This window comes from Vombatus ursinus, unplaced genomic scaffold (genome assembly GCF_900497805.2).
Source record: "Vombatus ursinus unplaced genomic scaffold, bare-nosed wombat genome assembly UNPS02014772.1, whole genome shotgun sequence".
NCBI lineage: Eukaryota > Metazoa > Chordata > Mammalia > Diprotodontia > Vombatidae > Vombatus > Vombatus ursinus.
The window spans coordinates 13,496,972-13,511,715 of NW_020954550.1; the positions used below are offsets into that span (position 1 = coordinate 13,496,972).

General features: G+C 35.1%; 1 protein-coding gene across 1 annotated transcript in view; it reads right to left on the reverse strand.

Moving 5' to 3' along the window:
* Window positions 1–14,744, reverse strand: part of IPO11 (importin 11) — a 216,045-nt gene that overhangs the window by 134,836 nt on the left and 66,465 nt on the right. The window contains exons 13-16 of the mRNA XM_027863585.1: window positions 13,733–13,823; window positions 7,790–7,837; window positions 7,230–7,335; window positions 5,999–6,125 (exon numbers count right to left, since the gene is read on the reverse strand). Of these exons, the coding sequence (XP_027719386.1) occupies window positions 5,999–6,125; window positions 7,230–7,335; window positions 7,790–7,837; window positions 13,733–13,823 (372 nt within the window). The remainder of the gene's footprint in view (window positions 1–5,998; window positions 6,126–7,229; window positions 7,336–7,789; window positions 7,838–13,732; window positions 13,824–14,744) is intronic.

Sequence of the window (14,744 nt, forward strand, 5' to 3'; positions counted from 1 at the left end):
CAGTTTTATAGGTGTAAGAATTTACCATTTAAAAAAAATTGCTGGGAAAACTAGAAGGCAGTTCAGAAAAAAACAGGCATAGACCAACATCTCACACCATATACCAAAATAAGGTCAAACTAGATACATGATTTAGACATAAAGAGTGATATCATTAGCAAATTAAGGGAGCATAGAAAATGTTACCTGTTAGATCAAACAAGAGACAGAGAGGATCACAGGAAGTAAAAGGGATAATTTTGATTACATGAATTTTAAAAATTTTTGTACAAACAAAATTAAAACTGGCAATATTTGGAGGAAAACAGGAAAATGGGGGAAATTTTTTACAAGTTTTTCTTATAAAGGCCTCCCTCTCATTTTTTAAATATATAGGGAACTGAGTCAAATTTATAAAAATGCAAGGCATTCCCCAGTTGATATATGGTTAAAGGATATTAAGTTTTCAATAGCCATATGAAAAAATGTTCTAATTAACTACTGATTAGACCACGGAAATGCAAACTGAAACAACTCTGAGATACCAACTCACAACTATCAGATTGGCTAACAGGACATAAAAGAAAAAGAACAAATGCTAGAGGAAATATGGAAAAACTGGGACAGGAATGCACTGTTGTGAGTTGTGAACTAGTCCACCAGTCTGCAGAACAATTCTGAACTACTTTCCCTTCTTTACAAAATCGTTTTTTTAACAACAATCTACATACTTACAGAGAGCATCCTTGATTTAACTTTGAAAAGGGAAGATGGAAGACCACATCTTTACAGTAGAACAATCAAGTGAAATGTACTGAGAATACAAAAACATTTGATTCAGTAGAGAAAAGCAAGCTCAGCAGATTTTCTCCACAGAGTTCTCCATCAATAATAATAAAAGACTCCTTGAAAAATGCAACAAAGATGGGGCAGCTAGATGGGGCAGTGGATAGAGCACCAGCCCTGGAGTCAGGAGGACCTGAGTTTAAATCCAGCCTCAGACACATGATACTCACTAGCTGTGTAACCCTGGGCAAGTCACTTAACCCCAACTGCCTCGCCAAAAAAAAAAAAGAAAAAAATGCAACAAAGATAAATCTGTTCAGTGATACCTTACTTATTCATACCAAGTAATGAGTATAGGGAAAGAAAGTAGAAAACCTACTAGAATTCAACAAGTTTTTCTTGAAATTGAACAGGAATTATCAGAGATAATCATGAAACTAGGCAGCAAATCAACTAAGGGCAGCTAGGTGGCTCAACAGATAGAGTACTGAATCTGCAATCCGAAAGACCTGAGTTCAAATCTGGCACTTGCTGTGTGATCCTGGGCAAATCACTTATCCCTGTTTGCCTCACTTTCCTCATCTGTAAAATGAGCAGGAGAAGGAAATGGTAAACCACTCCAGTATCTTTGCCAAGAAAATTCCAAATGAGGTTATGAAGAGTCAGACACAACTGAACAACAAAAACAAAATATGAAACTACTGCCCCACAAAGCAAATAGAGAACCGTGACATACCCAAATAATTTACACAGTTCAGAAATAATCATAAGATTATATTTCAACAAAATCAAAACGATACATTAAATTCTTAGATTAAATGTACTTTTCAGAGAGAGCTGATAATAACACTAGATCTGCATTAAATACAAATTGGCTTGAAAACATTAAATTTCATTCTCCCATTTAATTCACCTAGGAGAAGTTAACAATTTGTACTAAGGATTTATTTTTTGAGGTGGCAGCCACACACAGGCCACTTTATCATAGTTTAAATACCTTTCTCTTCTTTCTTTTTCTTTTTTTCTTCTTTTTAAGCAATTGGAGTTAAGTGACTTGCCCAGGGTCACACAGCTAGGAAATGTCAAGTTTTTGGTCTATTTGAACTCAGGTCCTTCTGATTTCAGGGCTGGTGCTCTATCCACTGGGCCACCTAACTGCCCCCCTCTTTTTTTTTTTTTCATAAATTAAAACACACACGCACGCACGCGCACACACACACACACACACGCACACACACACGCACACATACACACCCCCCAAAGAAGGGGTAAGGGTGTCAGGAAGTGAGCCAGGAAGGTGGAAAGGCCAGAGTCACAAGTCCAAAGAGCCCATAGCATAGGGTAGCCCCACCAAAGGCTTCCCCCCTTCTTACTAGCTCTGCTTCTATACCTCCAAGGAAAGGGGGAGGAGTAGAACAGGGTCCAGGGGATGAATAAGGGATCTCTTTCTTTGTGTTCTGCCCCCTTCCACCAAGGTCAAGAGAAGAAAGTGAAGCCCAACAGGGAGTTATTAGGTGTCATGACTGATTCAAAGTGGAGGAATCGGGGTACAGGAGAAGAAATGGGAGTCAGGAAAAAAGAGAGATGGGAGAAGGTGGTCATGTTGGTGGGGGTGTTTTTTGTTTGGAGAGGGAGGGGTGCTGTATTCATGGAAATCCTTTTTTCTCCTCATTTTTGTTAAAAATATACTATTAAAAATGCAGCTGGGGGAGGGAGCATTGGTATACAGTGTGAGATGTTAGTCTATACCAAAGTTTCTGCCAACTTGCTTTCTAGTCTTCCCAGCAGTTTGTCAAATAGTGAGTTCTTGTCCCCAAAGCTTGGATCTTTGAGTTTATCTCCCTCTCTGTGCTCAGGGTTGGGGGCCAGCTCCCGCACAAAGGGAAGGAGACAGGGAGAGGCATCACTGCCAGGACGTCTCCCAACAATCCACAATCTCCAGGCCATGTTGCTGCAGCTGGGCACAGAGCAATGCATTCTCATTCATGAGCTCCTTGAGAGAGGAAGGGAGGGAAATCTCACACTTTCTATTTAGTGAACTTCTCCCATATAATTTACTGAATCTGAAAAAAAAAATCTATTTTTAATGATTTTATCTAGAATTTGAAAAACTAAAATTCTATCATTTAATTGAATCCTAAAACACTGTAACACCCAAAAGGCACTTCAATCAGTTGCAAATTTATTATGAAGTTTTGACATGTAAAGGATTACTGTAATTAGCAACTATAGTTTTACCCCTTAGATACAGAAAAGGAAAATTCCCCCCAAAAATATAATTTAAATGTCAACATGACATACAGTAAACTTATTATTATTTTAAGATACAAATGAAAATGACAGTGAAAGTGTCATTTTTTTTTAAAGAATTTTTGATGTTTCTCCCTGGAAGTTACCATAGTACCAACTTGACTCAGATAATAAATCAATCTCATTTTATTCTCACAACTTATTTCAATTTTATAGAGGAGGAAACTAAGGCTAAGAGTAACCTGCCCAGACCTACACAGCTAAGTAAACTGGGGTGTGAACTCATGTCTTTTTGATTCCAGGTCCAGAGCTCTATCCATTGCCAGCTAGTTATCATTTTACAAAATGCTAAATTATTTTTAACAAATCATCTTGGAAGAATTAAGGGGGGGAAGGAGGATGAAACAAAGGTAGATTCTTATTGGGCTTTCAAAGTTTCTATGCTTAAAAATCAAGAAAGATATAACTCTGGTGCTTCCTCAAGGCAGAGTGGTGACCCATGGGCAGAAAGCCCAAGTTCTAACATGAATCAATCAACTAAATTACAAAAGCCTTGAGTATAGACCTAGCAATAAACTATACTACCTCATTAGGCAACTGGCCAAGAGGAAATGAGGTAATTTTTCAGCTACAACAATTCATGAAGGGTGCCTAAAACAAAAAGGAATTGCAATCAGCATGGCTGAAAGGAATACTTGAAAAACAAAATTGGATATGTAATGTAAATGAAAAACAAGACATGCATAGTCAACTCAATTGTCTAAAATGAAAAGTTAATAGTGCTACAAATTATCTGAAACAAAGAGAAAATGTGTTTTGTTTGTCTCTGAAGTACATCTCAAGACCACCAACACAATGTCTTTAATTGGTTCCATAAAAATATGGCTAAGTGACTATGTAAAATATTCAAGGTACCAAAATCATAGCATATTTATTATAAGAGCTAGAAAAGAATTATGAATCTTTGCTAAAAACTGTAATAATTTTATAACGTGATACTGAATGAAATAAAATGAAAGAGACAAAAGAATTTTGTTTCATAGAAAGCATTAATTAAATAGCAATAATCACGTAATTATCCTACATTTAACACAGAAGGAGACCTCTGACAACCACTGAAAAAAATTCAAGGAATATAAAAAATCAAGCAATAGAATGGGGAATATTAAATTCTTACAAATACATCATAAATATTCATAATATACATTTAGCAGGTTAAAAGTCCTCTAACAGGACGTAATCTGAGGAACAAAAAAATAGCAACTGGGACAGGTATGAATTACACTAACATGAAAAGGTTTTAAAAAGTGAACTAGAAAGGGAAGGAAACAAGAATTAAAGCCAAGCTATAAGCATCAAGGAAGAAAAAAATATGTAAAATTAGCAACATTCAAAAATAAGGGTGAGGCTTACACTTAAGAGAAATAAAAATGTTAAAGAGACAAATATAGAACTCCTTTTGCATATTTGTCATCAAATATGTATCAACTAAAAGGGTTGTTTTTTTTTAAATAACTAAGTTCTTTTTTGTTTCCTTGTAAATGATGGTCCATTCCCTTTAACCATATTCTTTTTCAGAAAAAATAAAAACAGAAGTGATAATCTTCGTAGGGCTCCTAATTCTACACTACCATCCCGTCAGTCACCCAAGATTGCAACCTCAGAGTCATCCAATCAATTGCCAAGTCTTGAAGATTCTGCCTCTACAACACAATTCCTCACGGCCAGCTCATTCTCTACAGGTACATAGACCTACTTCAGGCTCTCATGACCTCTCACCTGAATTATTACAGAAGCCTGCTACTTTGGCCTCTGTGCTTCTAGTCTATTGCCCTAAATCCATCCTCTATACAGATACCAAACTGACATTCCTAAAGCAAAGACTTGACCATGTCATACCAAGGCTCAAGAAGCTCCATCCAGTGGCTCCCACTGGCCTATAGGACAAAACCCAAATTTCTCTGTTTGCCTTTTCTAGACCTTCGAAATATCGAAGGGTTACTGAATACTGACTTCCTTCATTGAACTCTGTTCAAGCCAAATTGGTTTCCCTGTTACTTGTTCTCAATTCACAACATTCCATCTCTAGTTCCCTTGTAAAATCTGTTGCTTTTGTCAGAAAACCATTGCCTCCTCACCACACTCACAGGAACCTCAGTTTCTTTCAAAGTTCAGCTTGTGTCACTTCCCATTAGAAAACTGCCCTGATTCAGAAAGAATGTCAGCTCCCTGAGAATAGGAATTATTTCATTTTTTGCCTTTGTATCCTCGGCACCTAGCAGACCCTTAATAAATGCTTGTTGACTGACTGATTTATTTCCCACAGGTATCAATGGCCTCTACTGAGAAATGAATTTCTATATACTTTTATTTAATTCTCTACATAAAGCTGTCTCCTTAATATGAAGCAAGTTCTCTGAGAAATGAGGGCTATGTAATATTGGTATTTGCATCCCTAGCACTTAGCACAGCACCTAACACATGTTAGATGCTTAATAAATGCTTGTTAAATAATAAATACTGCTTTATTGAATATACACACATAGCACTAGTTCACAAGAGATTCTTAATCATTAAGTAAAATAAGGGAATAACTCACTTTACCCCATGAATATGTTCTTAAACCTGTGTACAAGTATAATTACATATTAAAAGCCATAGAAAATTTTGTCATTTAAAGGGAAACTATGGTGAAACCTTTAACAACTTTTAAAATTAAATTCTAACAATATTCAACTACTTTTTAAATATTAGGTTAGTGTAGAAAAGGATATTTTAAAATTAATGAAATTTTCACTAGATACCCCATGTCACAACTCATCAATTAGATAAGAATGAATTTACAATGGGGTTACGCCTATGTTAAAGGAGAATTGTATAAAATAAATATATTAAAATAGTTTAAAAGATTTTTTCTCATACATAAAGTGAATAAAGCAATAAAGAAATATTAATAAAAACAAAGATGTTTATGCATACTTACCACTAAATCTTGGTCTTGTAGCAAACTACAAATTGCTTCATATAACATGGGTCTCAAGTCAGACTTGAATTTCACAGAAACCCACTGTCCAATTAGCCAAATTACCCTGCGTCGCAATGGTTTATACCTAAAAGATGGGGCCAACAGTTTTAGTTAAGCGAAATCGTCATGGTATTTTTTAAAATTTTCTTAATATATTTTGTTTTTTTATTATAAATGTTTACAGATTACTATCAGTTTGTGAGAGGCCTCTTGTAACAAAATAAAACAGTTAAGTAAAACTTATAAACCTCATCTGAAAGGACATGCAACATTAACATTTCACATCTATGGTACCACCCACCACTACCAAAACCACTTACAAAGAAATCTATTTTCTTTCCTTCTCACTTCCAACTTCATTGGAAAAAAAAAATTTCTTAGAACAAACAAGCAGAATCAAACAAAACAAATTCCATCAATGGCTATATACAAAAATAGAGTCCATGCCAGAGGTATCACATGCCACCAGGCACATTAATGAAGGAGTTATTGTTATTTTCGTTTTTAAAGTAAGACAGCAAATTTCAGTAAAATGAAAACTAGACGATGAGTCAAGAGACCTGGATTCTGTTCTTTTTCCAATCACTTATTAGTGGTGTGACCAGAGGCAAATAATTTTACCAGTCTCGGCCTTAGTTTCCCTATCTGTGAAAAAAAGAAATTAGGCTATATCCCTTAGAGGTTCATTTCAATTCTAATATTTTATGTTTTAATGATTCTTACATGATGTCAATTAATTTATAAAATGTGGATTTTTAAAAATTATTTGTCGCACTAGAATAAGGCTGCATGCTATGTTTAGTCAAAAGAGTCACAAACTTAGAAACATCAGACCTGAATCCAGGTACTGTTTATGTCCCTTACTAGCTCTGTGACCATGAATAATTCACCTAAAAGCTCTTCATTTTTCTTCAGACACAGAAAAAGAACAAGAAAACCTAACTTAGAGGGAAATGTCTGATAAAAAGCAAAGCTATATATATATATATATATATATATATATATATATATATACATATATAAATGTGAATTATTATTATTATTGTCTTATGGTATAAATAGTGATTTCCTTTCAATAGGAATTTCCTTTCAATTTCATATCTCATTCTAAAGTTACACACACTAATTGACATGACATTTATGCATGTGTATAATTATATAGGAGAATATTTCTGAAAAAGACACTTACCGATCATGAGTAACTCTTAATTCTGGCAGCAACTGGTTTTTAAACCACTGATCAAAATCCACACTGTCAAATAACTCATAAGCAGCCAATCCAACTGCATTATAGACTGTGAAGAAGAAAATTAGGAATTTCAATCCTGTACTTTAGCAAAGCTTAATTTATTGATTACAATTATCAAATAAGATTTCCCCACTGGAAAACTTTCTTGTAAGGAACAGAAGATGTCTCATTACCCATATATTAGTCAACTAATTAATTGTTTCTCTCACATAAAAGAATACTGTATAAAATTGTCTCTAATTTTTAAAGAATAAAAATTAAAAATTACTAATGTATAATTACTTTCAAAAAAATAAAAAAAATTATTTAAACAAATTAAAAATCAGTTAAATAATTTCATTATAGATACGTTTTTAAAAAAAAAATTTTTTTTATCCAAGTTTCTTTAATACCTTGAAAGAAGGGAAAGAGAACATCTTTTTCTCATATCAACACTTCAGTTACCTTATTGAAAGAATAAAAAGCAGCAAGTGTTACAAAAAACATCAAGTTTAACATACCAGCATCTTTGATCAGTATTCCACTGGTATTTTCCACATTGGTTGGCCCTAAAATAAATATGTAAAGGCAGATAAATTAGCTACTTTAACAAAATAATTTCAATTTGAATGAACTGATACAATACTGGCCATCCTTACACATCCAAATACAGCTCAGAGTTTGATACCATATACTAAGAGAGAGATAGATAAACAGATTCTATAATAGAATGGAAAAGTAAATTATTGATCTTTACTATGAGAAGATTAAGATTGATTCTGTATCATTCTCCTATTGATTCTACTTGCAATTAATTGCTTTTGTCTTGTAACTGCTTAGGTCATAGTTCTGTCTCTAAACTTGGTTCAGAATTCAGTTGGCCTGTAATAAGTTAAGTTAAAAAATCTAGCTCTCCTGCTAATCACTGATCTGTTCTTGCCTCAAGGAATTTAACTAACCTTAAGGGATCCATGTGAACACACGAGAAGAGGGTCTAATATCTTTACAACACTAAGACATCCTTCAAGAATGTCTGATTTGCTATATAAAAAGTCTGAGTCACTATCTTGTACCTGGACTCAAACAAAGAGCACGTCTTAGTCTCAGGAGAGAAGGAAGGGTCATTGTTAGCCCCCATTACCAAACTTCTAACCAATCATGTTATTCACTGAGCCTCAGCTCTGTAACCAATCATGTTGCCTGAAATCCTATGATGTCATCTACCCTGTTCTGTTCTTTGTTCTGTTCTCCCAAAACCTATAAAAGGAGAGCTATCTGTCTGCTCGGGGTCTTTGGCATCAATGGAGCCAATCCATTGACCGTTTTATTGACAGGAAGCATGCCCCTATTAATAAATGTAACCTTGCTGAGAGAATTATTTCAGTTTAACTTTTTGTTAAAATTACCTATAACAACTAATGGAGAACAGGTATGAAGAAAAATGGAAAATTCAAAAGAATATTATAGATTTTACAGAGGGGATTTAGCCTCAAGGAGAGAAAATTTCATTCCCAGATAACTGTGAGGGTCTCCTGTGGGCCCTTTTCTCTTCTCCTTCCATACTATTTCACTTGGTGATTTCATCAGCAACTACGGATTCAATCATCATCTCTGAGCAGATGATTCTCAGATCTATTTGCCAGCCCAAATCTTTTTTTCTGACCTCTAGTCTTTTACTGTATTTCACCACATAATCATCGCAGATTTTATGCCAATTTTTTTTGGAAAAAAGTGGGGTGAGAAAAGTTTCATATTACGTGAAACTTGTTTTTATTTTTTAAATTGTGCTGGTATTACTTAAAAATCATTTCTTACTAAGTCTTTGGTGCAAGATTAGGATGCATGGAATACTTGTGAATATGTGTTAAAATTGAATACTGACAATGCACATACGCTGAGAATTCTAGGCTCATGGCTCACAATGCACGAGAGATAAATGTATATCCATACGTCACTGGTGAATACATTGCTGCTGTCTACTTTTAAGCAACGTGATGAATAGAATTATACCATGTGACAATTACGTGATGAAATGGTTATAAACCAGTTTCTGGACTGAAAAAAAAAGGTGCAATGATTATGCAGTGGCACTGATTATGTGTTGAAAAACGGTATCCCTGCTTATTGAATATTTCTGGATGTCCCTATAACAATTAGAAATCCCATAGATATCTTAAATTCAGTATGTCCAATACTGAACTCATTATAATATTTCCTGCCCCAAACCCTCTCCTCTTCCTAATTTCCCTATTACTAATAATCAATCAATCAACACTTATTAAGTTCCTTCTATAATCCAGGCATTGTGCTAAGTGCTGATGATTAAACAAAAGGGGGGGGGAACACAGTTCCTATCCTCAAGAGCTTACAATCTAACAGGGGAGACAATATACAAACTGTCAGGATCCCCACACCAAGACCACCTCTCTCTTTTTACTATTAGGAGATACCCTATTTTCCAAAGCTAAAGCCCAGGAGGCAAACTGTGCCCTGCGCTTGGCATAACAATCCATTGTGCTCACCCTCTGGATGGACTCTGCCACAGCAAAATTCCAGAATCATTTCCACGTCAGCCTGAGGTAGTCCCTGAGCTCAGACAAATATTTTCAGGAACCATGTTCTGGTCATAAAGCCCTGCTATGAATGAAACTTGTCTTGTTGCTATTATTCCTAACTGTCACAGCTACAGCTCACTGAGTAGCCACTGCTATATGTATCAAGGTTTGACCTCACTAAAGAGGGTGTCCTAGTAGAGGAGGCCGCAGCACGTGTGTCTACTTTCCCTCCTCCAATGAAATAAAGAAAACTTGTTAGGGGGAAGCTAGGTGGCGCAGTGGATAGAGCACCGGCCCTGAAGTCAGGAGGACCTGAGTTCAAATCCAGCCTCAGACCAAACACTTGACACGTACTAGCTGTGTGACCTTGGGCAAGTCACTTAACTCCAACTGCCTCACCAAAAAAGAAAAAAAAGGAATAAAACTTGTTGCTTATTGAAATTAAAAAAAAGAATATATAGGTTTTATAGGGTATTTTCAAACTTACAATTGAATATGGGGGTGTGATATTCTAGGACTTCACCTGAAACCAAACAATGAAGTCATACTATGAAGAACTTAAGGGCCTGAGTTTTACTTGGCCTCTATTCTGCTAGCTGGATTAATCAGTGCAAACTAGTGCCAGGTTGAAAATGCATTATAGTGACAGTTAGTAAGTATTTATGAAGCACTTACTATGTGCCAGGTATTGTGCTAATGACTGGGAACACAAAGGGAAAAAAAAAAGCAGCCTCTGCCCTTGAGGAGCTCACAATTTAGTGAACAAAAACCACATAGGGACAGCTAGGTGGCACAGTGGATAGAGTTCCAGCCTTGGAGTCAGGAGGACCTGAGTTCAAATGTGACCTCAGACACTTGACACTTACTAGCTATGTGACCCTGGGCAAGTCACTTAACCCTGATGATTGCCTCACCAAAAAGGCAAAAAAAAAAATCTGTATACAAGAAAATACAGTACAAATAGAAATATCAGAGGAGAAAGAGGAAAAAACTAACAGGGCAGGGAAGACATGGGAAGATGAGGGAAAGGAAGAAGGGAAGGAGTCACAGGAGACAAGAGGAAAAGGTCTCCTGTATAAGGTGAGATTTGAACTGGATCCTGAAGAAAGCCAAAGAAGCTAGGAGATGGCAAAGAGGGAAAGCATTCCAGACATGAGAGACAGAGTATAGGATCAGAGAGACAGCAAGAAGGTCAGTGCTGCTCAATCATACATTATGTAGAGAACAGTAAAGTGTAAGTAGACTGTAAAGGTAGGAAGAGGCCAGGTTGTGAAGGGCTTTAAATGTCAGACAGAATACTCATTTCAATCCTGAAGGTAATAGAGAGAAACTGAAATATAGGGTGGGGAGATGGAGGTGAGAAGAACATGACATAGATCATTCAGATACTTTAGGAAAATCACTTTGGCAGTTGAGTGGAAGATGGATTTGAATGGGAAGAGCCTTAAGGCAGAGAAGGCAATTAGACGGTTATTAGCAACAATCCAGACATGAGGTGATAAGGATTTTTGCCATCATGAGCAGAAAGATGGGGACTTATATGAGAGATGTCATACAGGTAGAAATCACAAGACTTGGAAACAGTATGTGACATACAGAAAATCACATACAGTGCTTGTTCAGATCTTTCCTAGAATGGTGTAAAACAGATAAATAGGGTTATTTCTGCAATCAGTAGAGAATGGACTACTAGTTCCAAAGGAAAATGGGAATAAAAAAAAAGATGAACCAGGCAATGCTTGGAAAGTGGATAAACTATATATTAGTTTACACACACAAACAGAATCATCTATTTAAAGAAACCTTTCCAGAAACATCTCATATTAAAGGATGCGTTGAAGAAATGCTTATTGTGACATACATTAGCCCTTAGTAGTCTGTCAGAAAAAAGCCCACCTATAATGGAATATTAAAAAAACTTAAATTTCAAATACTCAACATTAAAAAATTAAAATAAAAAAGTACATTGAAATAAAAAAATAGTTTTATTGTGATAAGTACACATAGAAGGGATAGTGACTTGAGCTTATAAAAAGGAAAATAAGAATTTGGTACTTTCTTCAGTAGAGATTTGCCAACTAGGCAATATGACTAACCTGTGGACATAGTATTATATTTATTTGGTGGAGAGGGATTAAAAAGCAGGCTAAGAAAGCCCAACAAAAACTATCCCTTCAACTCATGCAATTCCCTCCATATTGATTCATATTACCAAACAACCTTCAGCTGTAAATATTACTTTCAAAGTGCATTCTTTTATTGAGTATCTTAAAGAAGTTCTTCTAGTTGATGCTGAACATCAATAAGCCTGGATGATGAAACCTGAGAAATTAACATTTGAAAATGTGATAAGAAGTAGCAGCTAGGAGCACAGTGGATGCAGCACTGGCCCTTGAGTCAGGAGGACTTGAGTTCAAATCCAGCTTCAGACACATGACACTCACTAGCTGTGTGACCCTGGACAAGTTGCTTAACTCCAACTGCCTCACCAAAGAAAAAAAGAAAGAAAGAAAATATCATAAGCCTATCAATGCCACAAATGAAATAGTGAGCTAGTCTCAAGTCTTAAAGAAATTCCCTAATGAACTACAAACTCTACATAAGGGATAAATTCAAACAGTGTGGGATGTGAAGGAAGCTGAAATAATTAAAACAGTAATTAAGCAAAATAATTCATCAAATCTGACAGCAAGATTAGGCCTCAATGATTTTCCTATGGATAAACAAGTGTTGACTGTGCACAAGAAGTTTAGTTCATGAAACACACCCCACACGCTAAATGTTTAAAAAAGAAAACTTTAAGAATGCACATTTCATATTTTAAAAATATTTGAAAATACCAAAAGGTAGAAATGGGGCAGTGAGGAGAAAAGGAAATGACATGTCAAGAGACACAGGCACAAACTGAGCAAATACAAGGAGGGAAAAAAGCAAGGTGATTTCAGCAAACAGTGAGATGTCAAGTTACCCAAATACATGATTTTCAGCAAAGGTAGAAATCTTTACAGAAACTTACTAAAGACATTCATTAAGCCATATAACATTCATAGCAAAATATGGTAAAAATTTCAAAGATCTGGTACTGATGGGAGAAAAGACTATGCTAAAAAAGTGAAATAAACAGTTCTTGGGAAAAGAAACTGGGAAAACCACAGGAAAATACGAGGATGGCAAAAAGGAAATAAGCAAAGATGACAGAGAAGAGGAAGAAGGAGAAGTGAATACTAAAGCTGAATGAATAACAAGAGAAAAAACAGATTCTCTACAGTATCCTGGCTACTTACTCAAAAAGCTATAATGAACAAGTGGGCGAGATTTCCTACTACCAAACATCTCCTTGCAGAAAAAAATCAGTTTTTGACTTAAGAGTATTTAAACATGCCATACTCCATATGGAAAAATATTTTTGCATTGTAATGTTATAAAGTGTTTTAGTTAAGAGGCAACTTTATAAACAACTGGCCATAATAAAAGTAATTATGGGATGGCATGATGCTATTTAACAATTCAAGAAGCAACATACACTAGCAGGGACAGGAGCACACAAGCAAAGTAAGCCTGTCTCTAATAGACAATTCCTATACACTGCTCACCCACCCTCAACAACCACTTGAATCTAGAGGTATTTACCTAGAGGCAAAAGCACCCACTTTTTTGTACCTGCCCCTGAGAAGCCACAGTGTGATTAACAATTTTCACCACCCACTTTTAATAAAAAAGTACCCTCTTTATTAGGATCATGTGAAAGAAAAAAAAGAAACAACAAATACTAAATTCCATTCATTTTACATCAGTAAGTCTTAAAAAATTAATAGTCAATAAAAAAATGCTTTCAACACAGAAATTAGAATGGCCCTAATGCAATGGATTAATATGAGCTGAAAATGTAAAACAATATAAAAATCTTACCTTGCAGTGTCTGCACCATTTCTAAAAGAATAGGTGTAAGAGTCTGATTATATTCATGGAATATGTCTATAAACAGCACTTCAGTGCAAGGCTGGAAGAGGAAAAAGAAACATAATCTGTAATAAAAATTCTCTGAAAGTTAACAATCATAAAACCATATTGATAAATACATATCCAAAGCAACTGACATTTATATTTTTAAAAAGTGTCTGAAAAGTATTTAATACTTGGCTGGCAAAATCAAATTATTTATACAAAGACAAACTTTGAAATATGAGAATTATCTTATAACAAACAATCATCATATGCAGCAATAATCATGCTTTTAAAAGTAAATGTTTAAAAATTGTTTTAATACTTGGTTTGCAATATCAAATTATTTTTGCAAAGACAAACTTTGAAATATGAATTATAACAGCAGTTAAATGGCTTATAAATAATATGTATTTCACTATACTTATATTACTACAAAATGTGATTAAAAGCCATGAGTTAAACCACACAAAAAAATTTTTGCAATTTTGCCAAATTATTCTTCAAACATTATAGATTCCATGGATATGACTCAAGTCATTTTAACTTGAAGCTTCAATATCATAAATTACTAATACAGAGCAAGGAATAAATGCATTTTTAAACTTTAAATCAGAGAATAACAAAAATACTAATGATTCATCATGCTGTTTTAAGATTTATGGGGCGCAGCTAGGTGGCACAGTGGAAAGAGCACCAGCCCTGAAGTCAGGAAGACCTGAGTTCATATCTGGCCTCAGACCAAACACTTGACACACACCAGCTGTGTGACCTTGGGCAAGTCACTTAACCCCAAATGCCTCACCAAAAAAAAAAAAAAAAGATTTATGAAAGCACTTTTCTCACAATAATTTTGTTACACAGGTAGTACCAATATTATCGTACACAATTTGACAAACGAAAACACTGACGCTCAAAAGTTAAAGTGATTTATTTGTCCAAGTCAGACTCCTAGTAAGTAACAGGGCCAGAACACAAA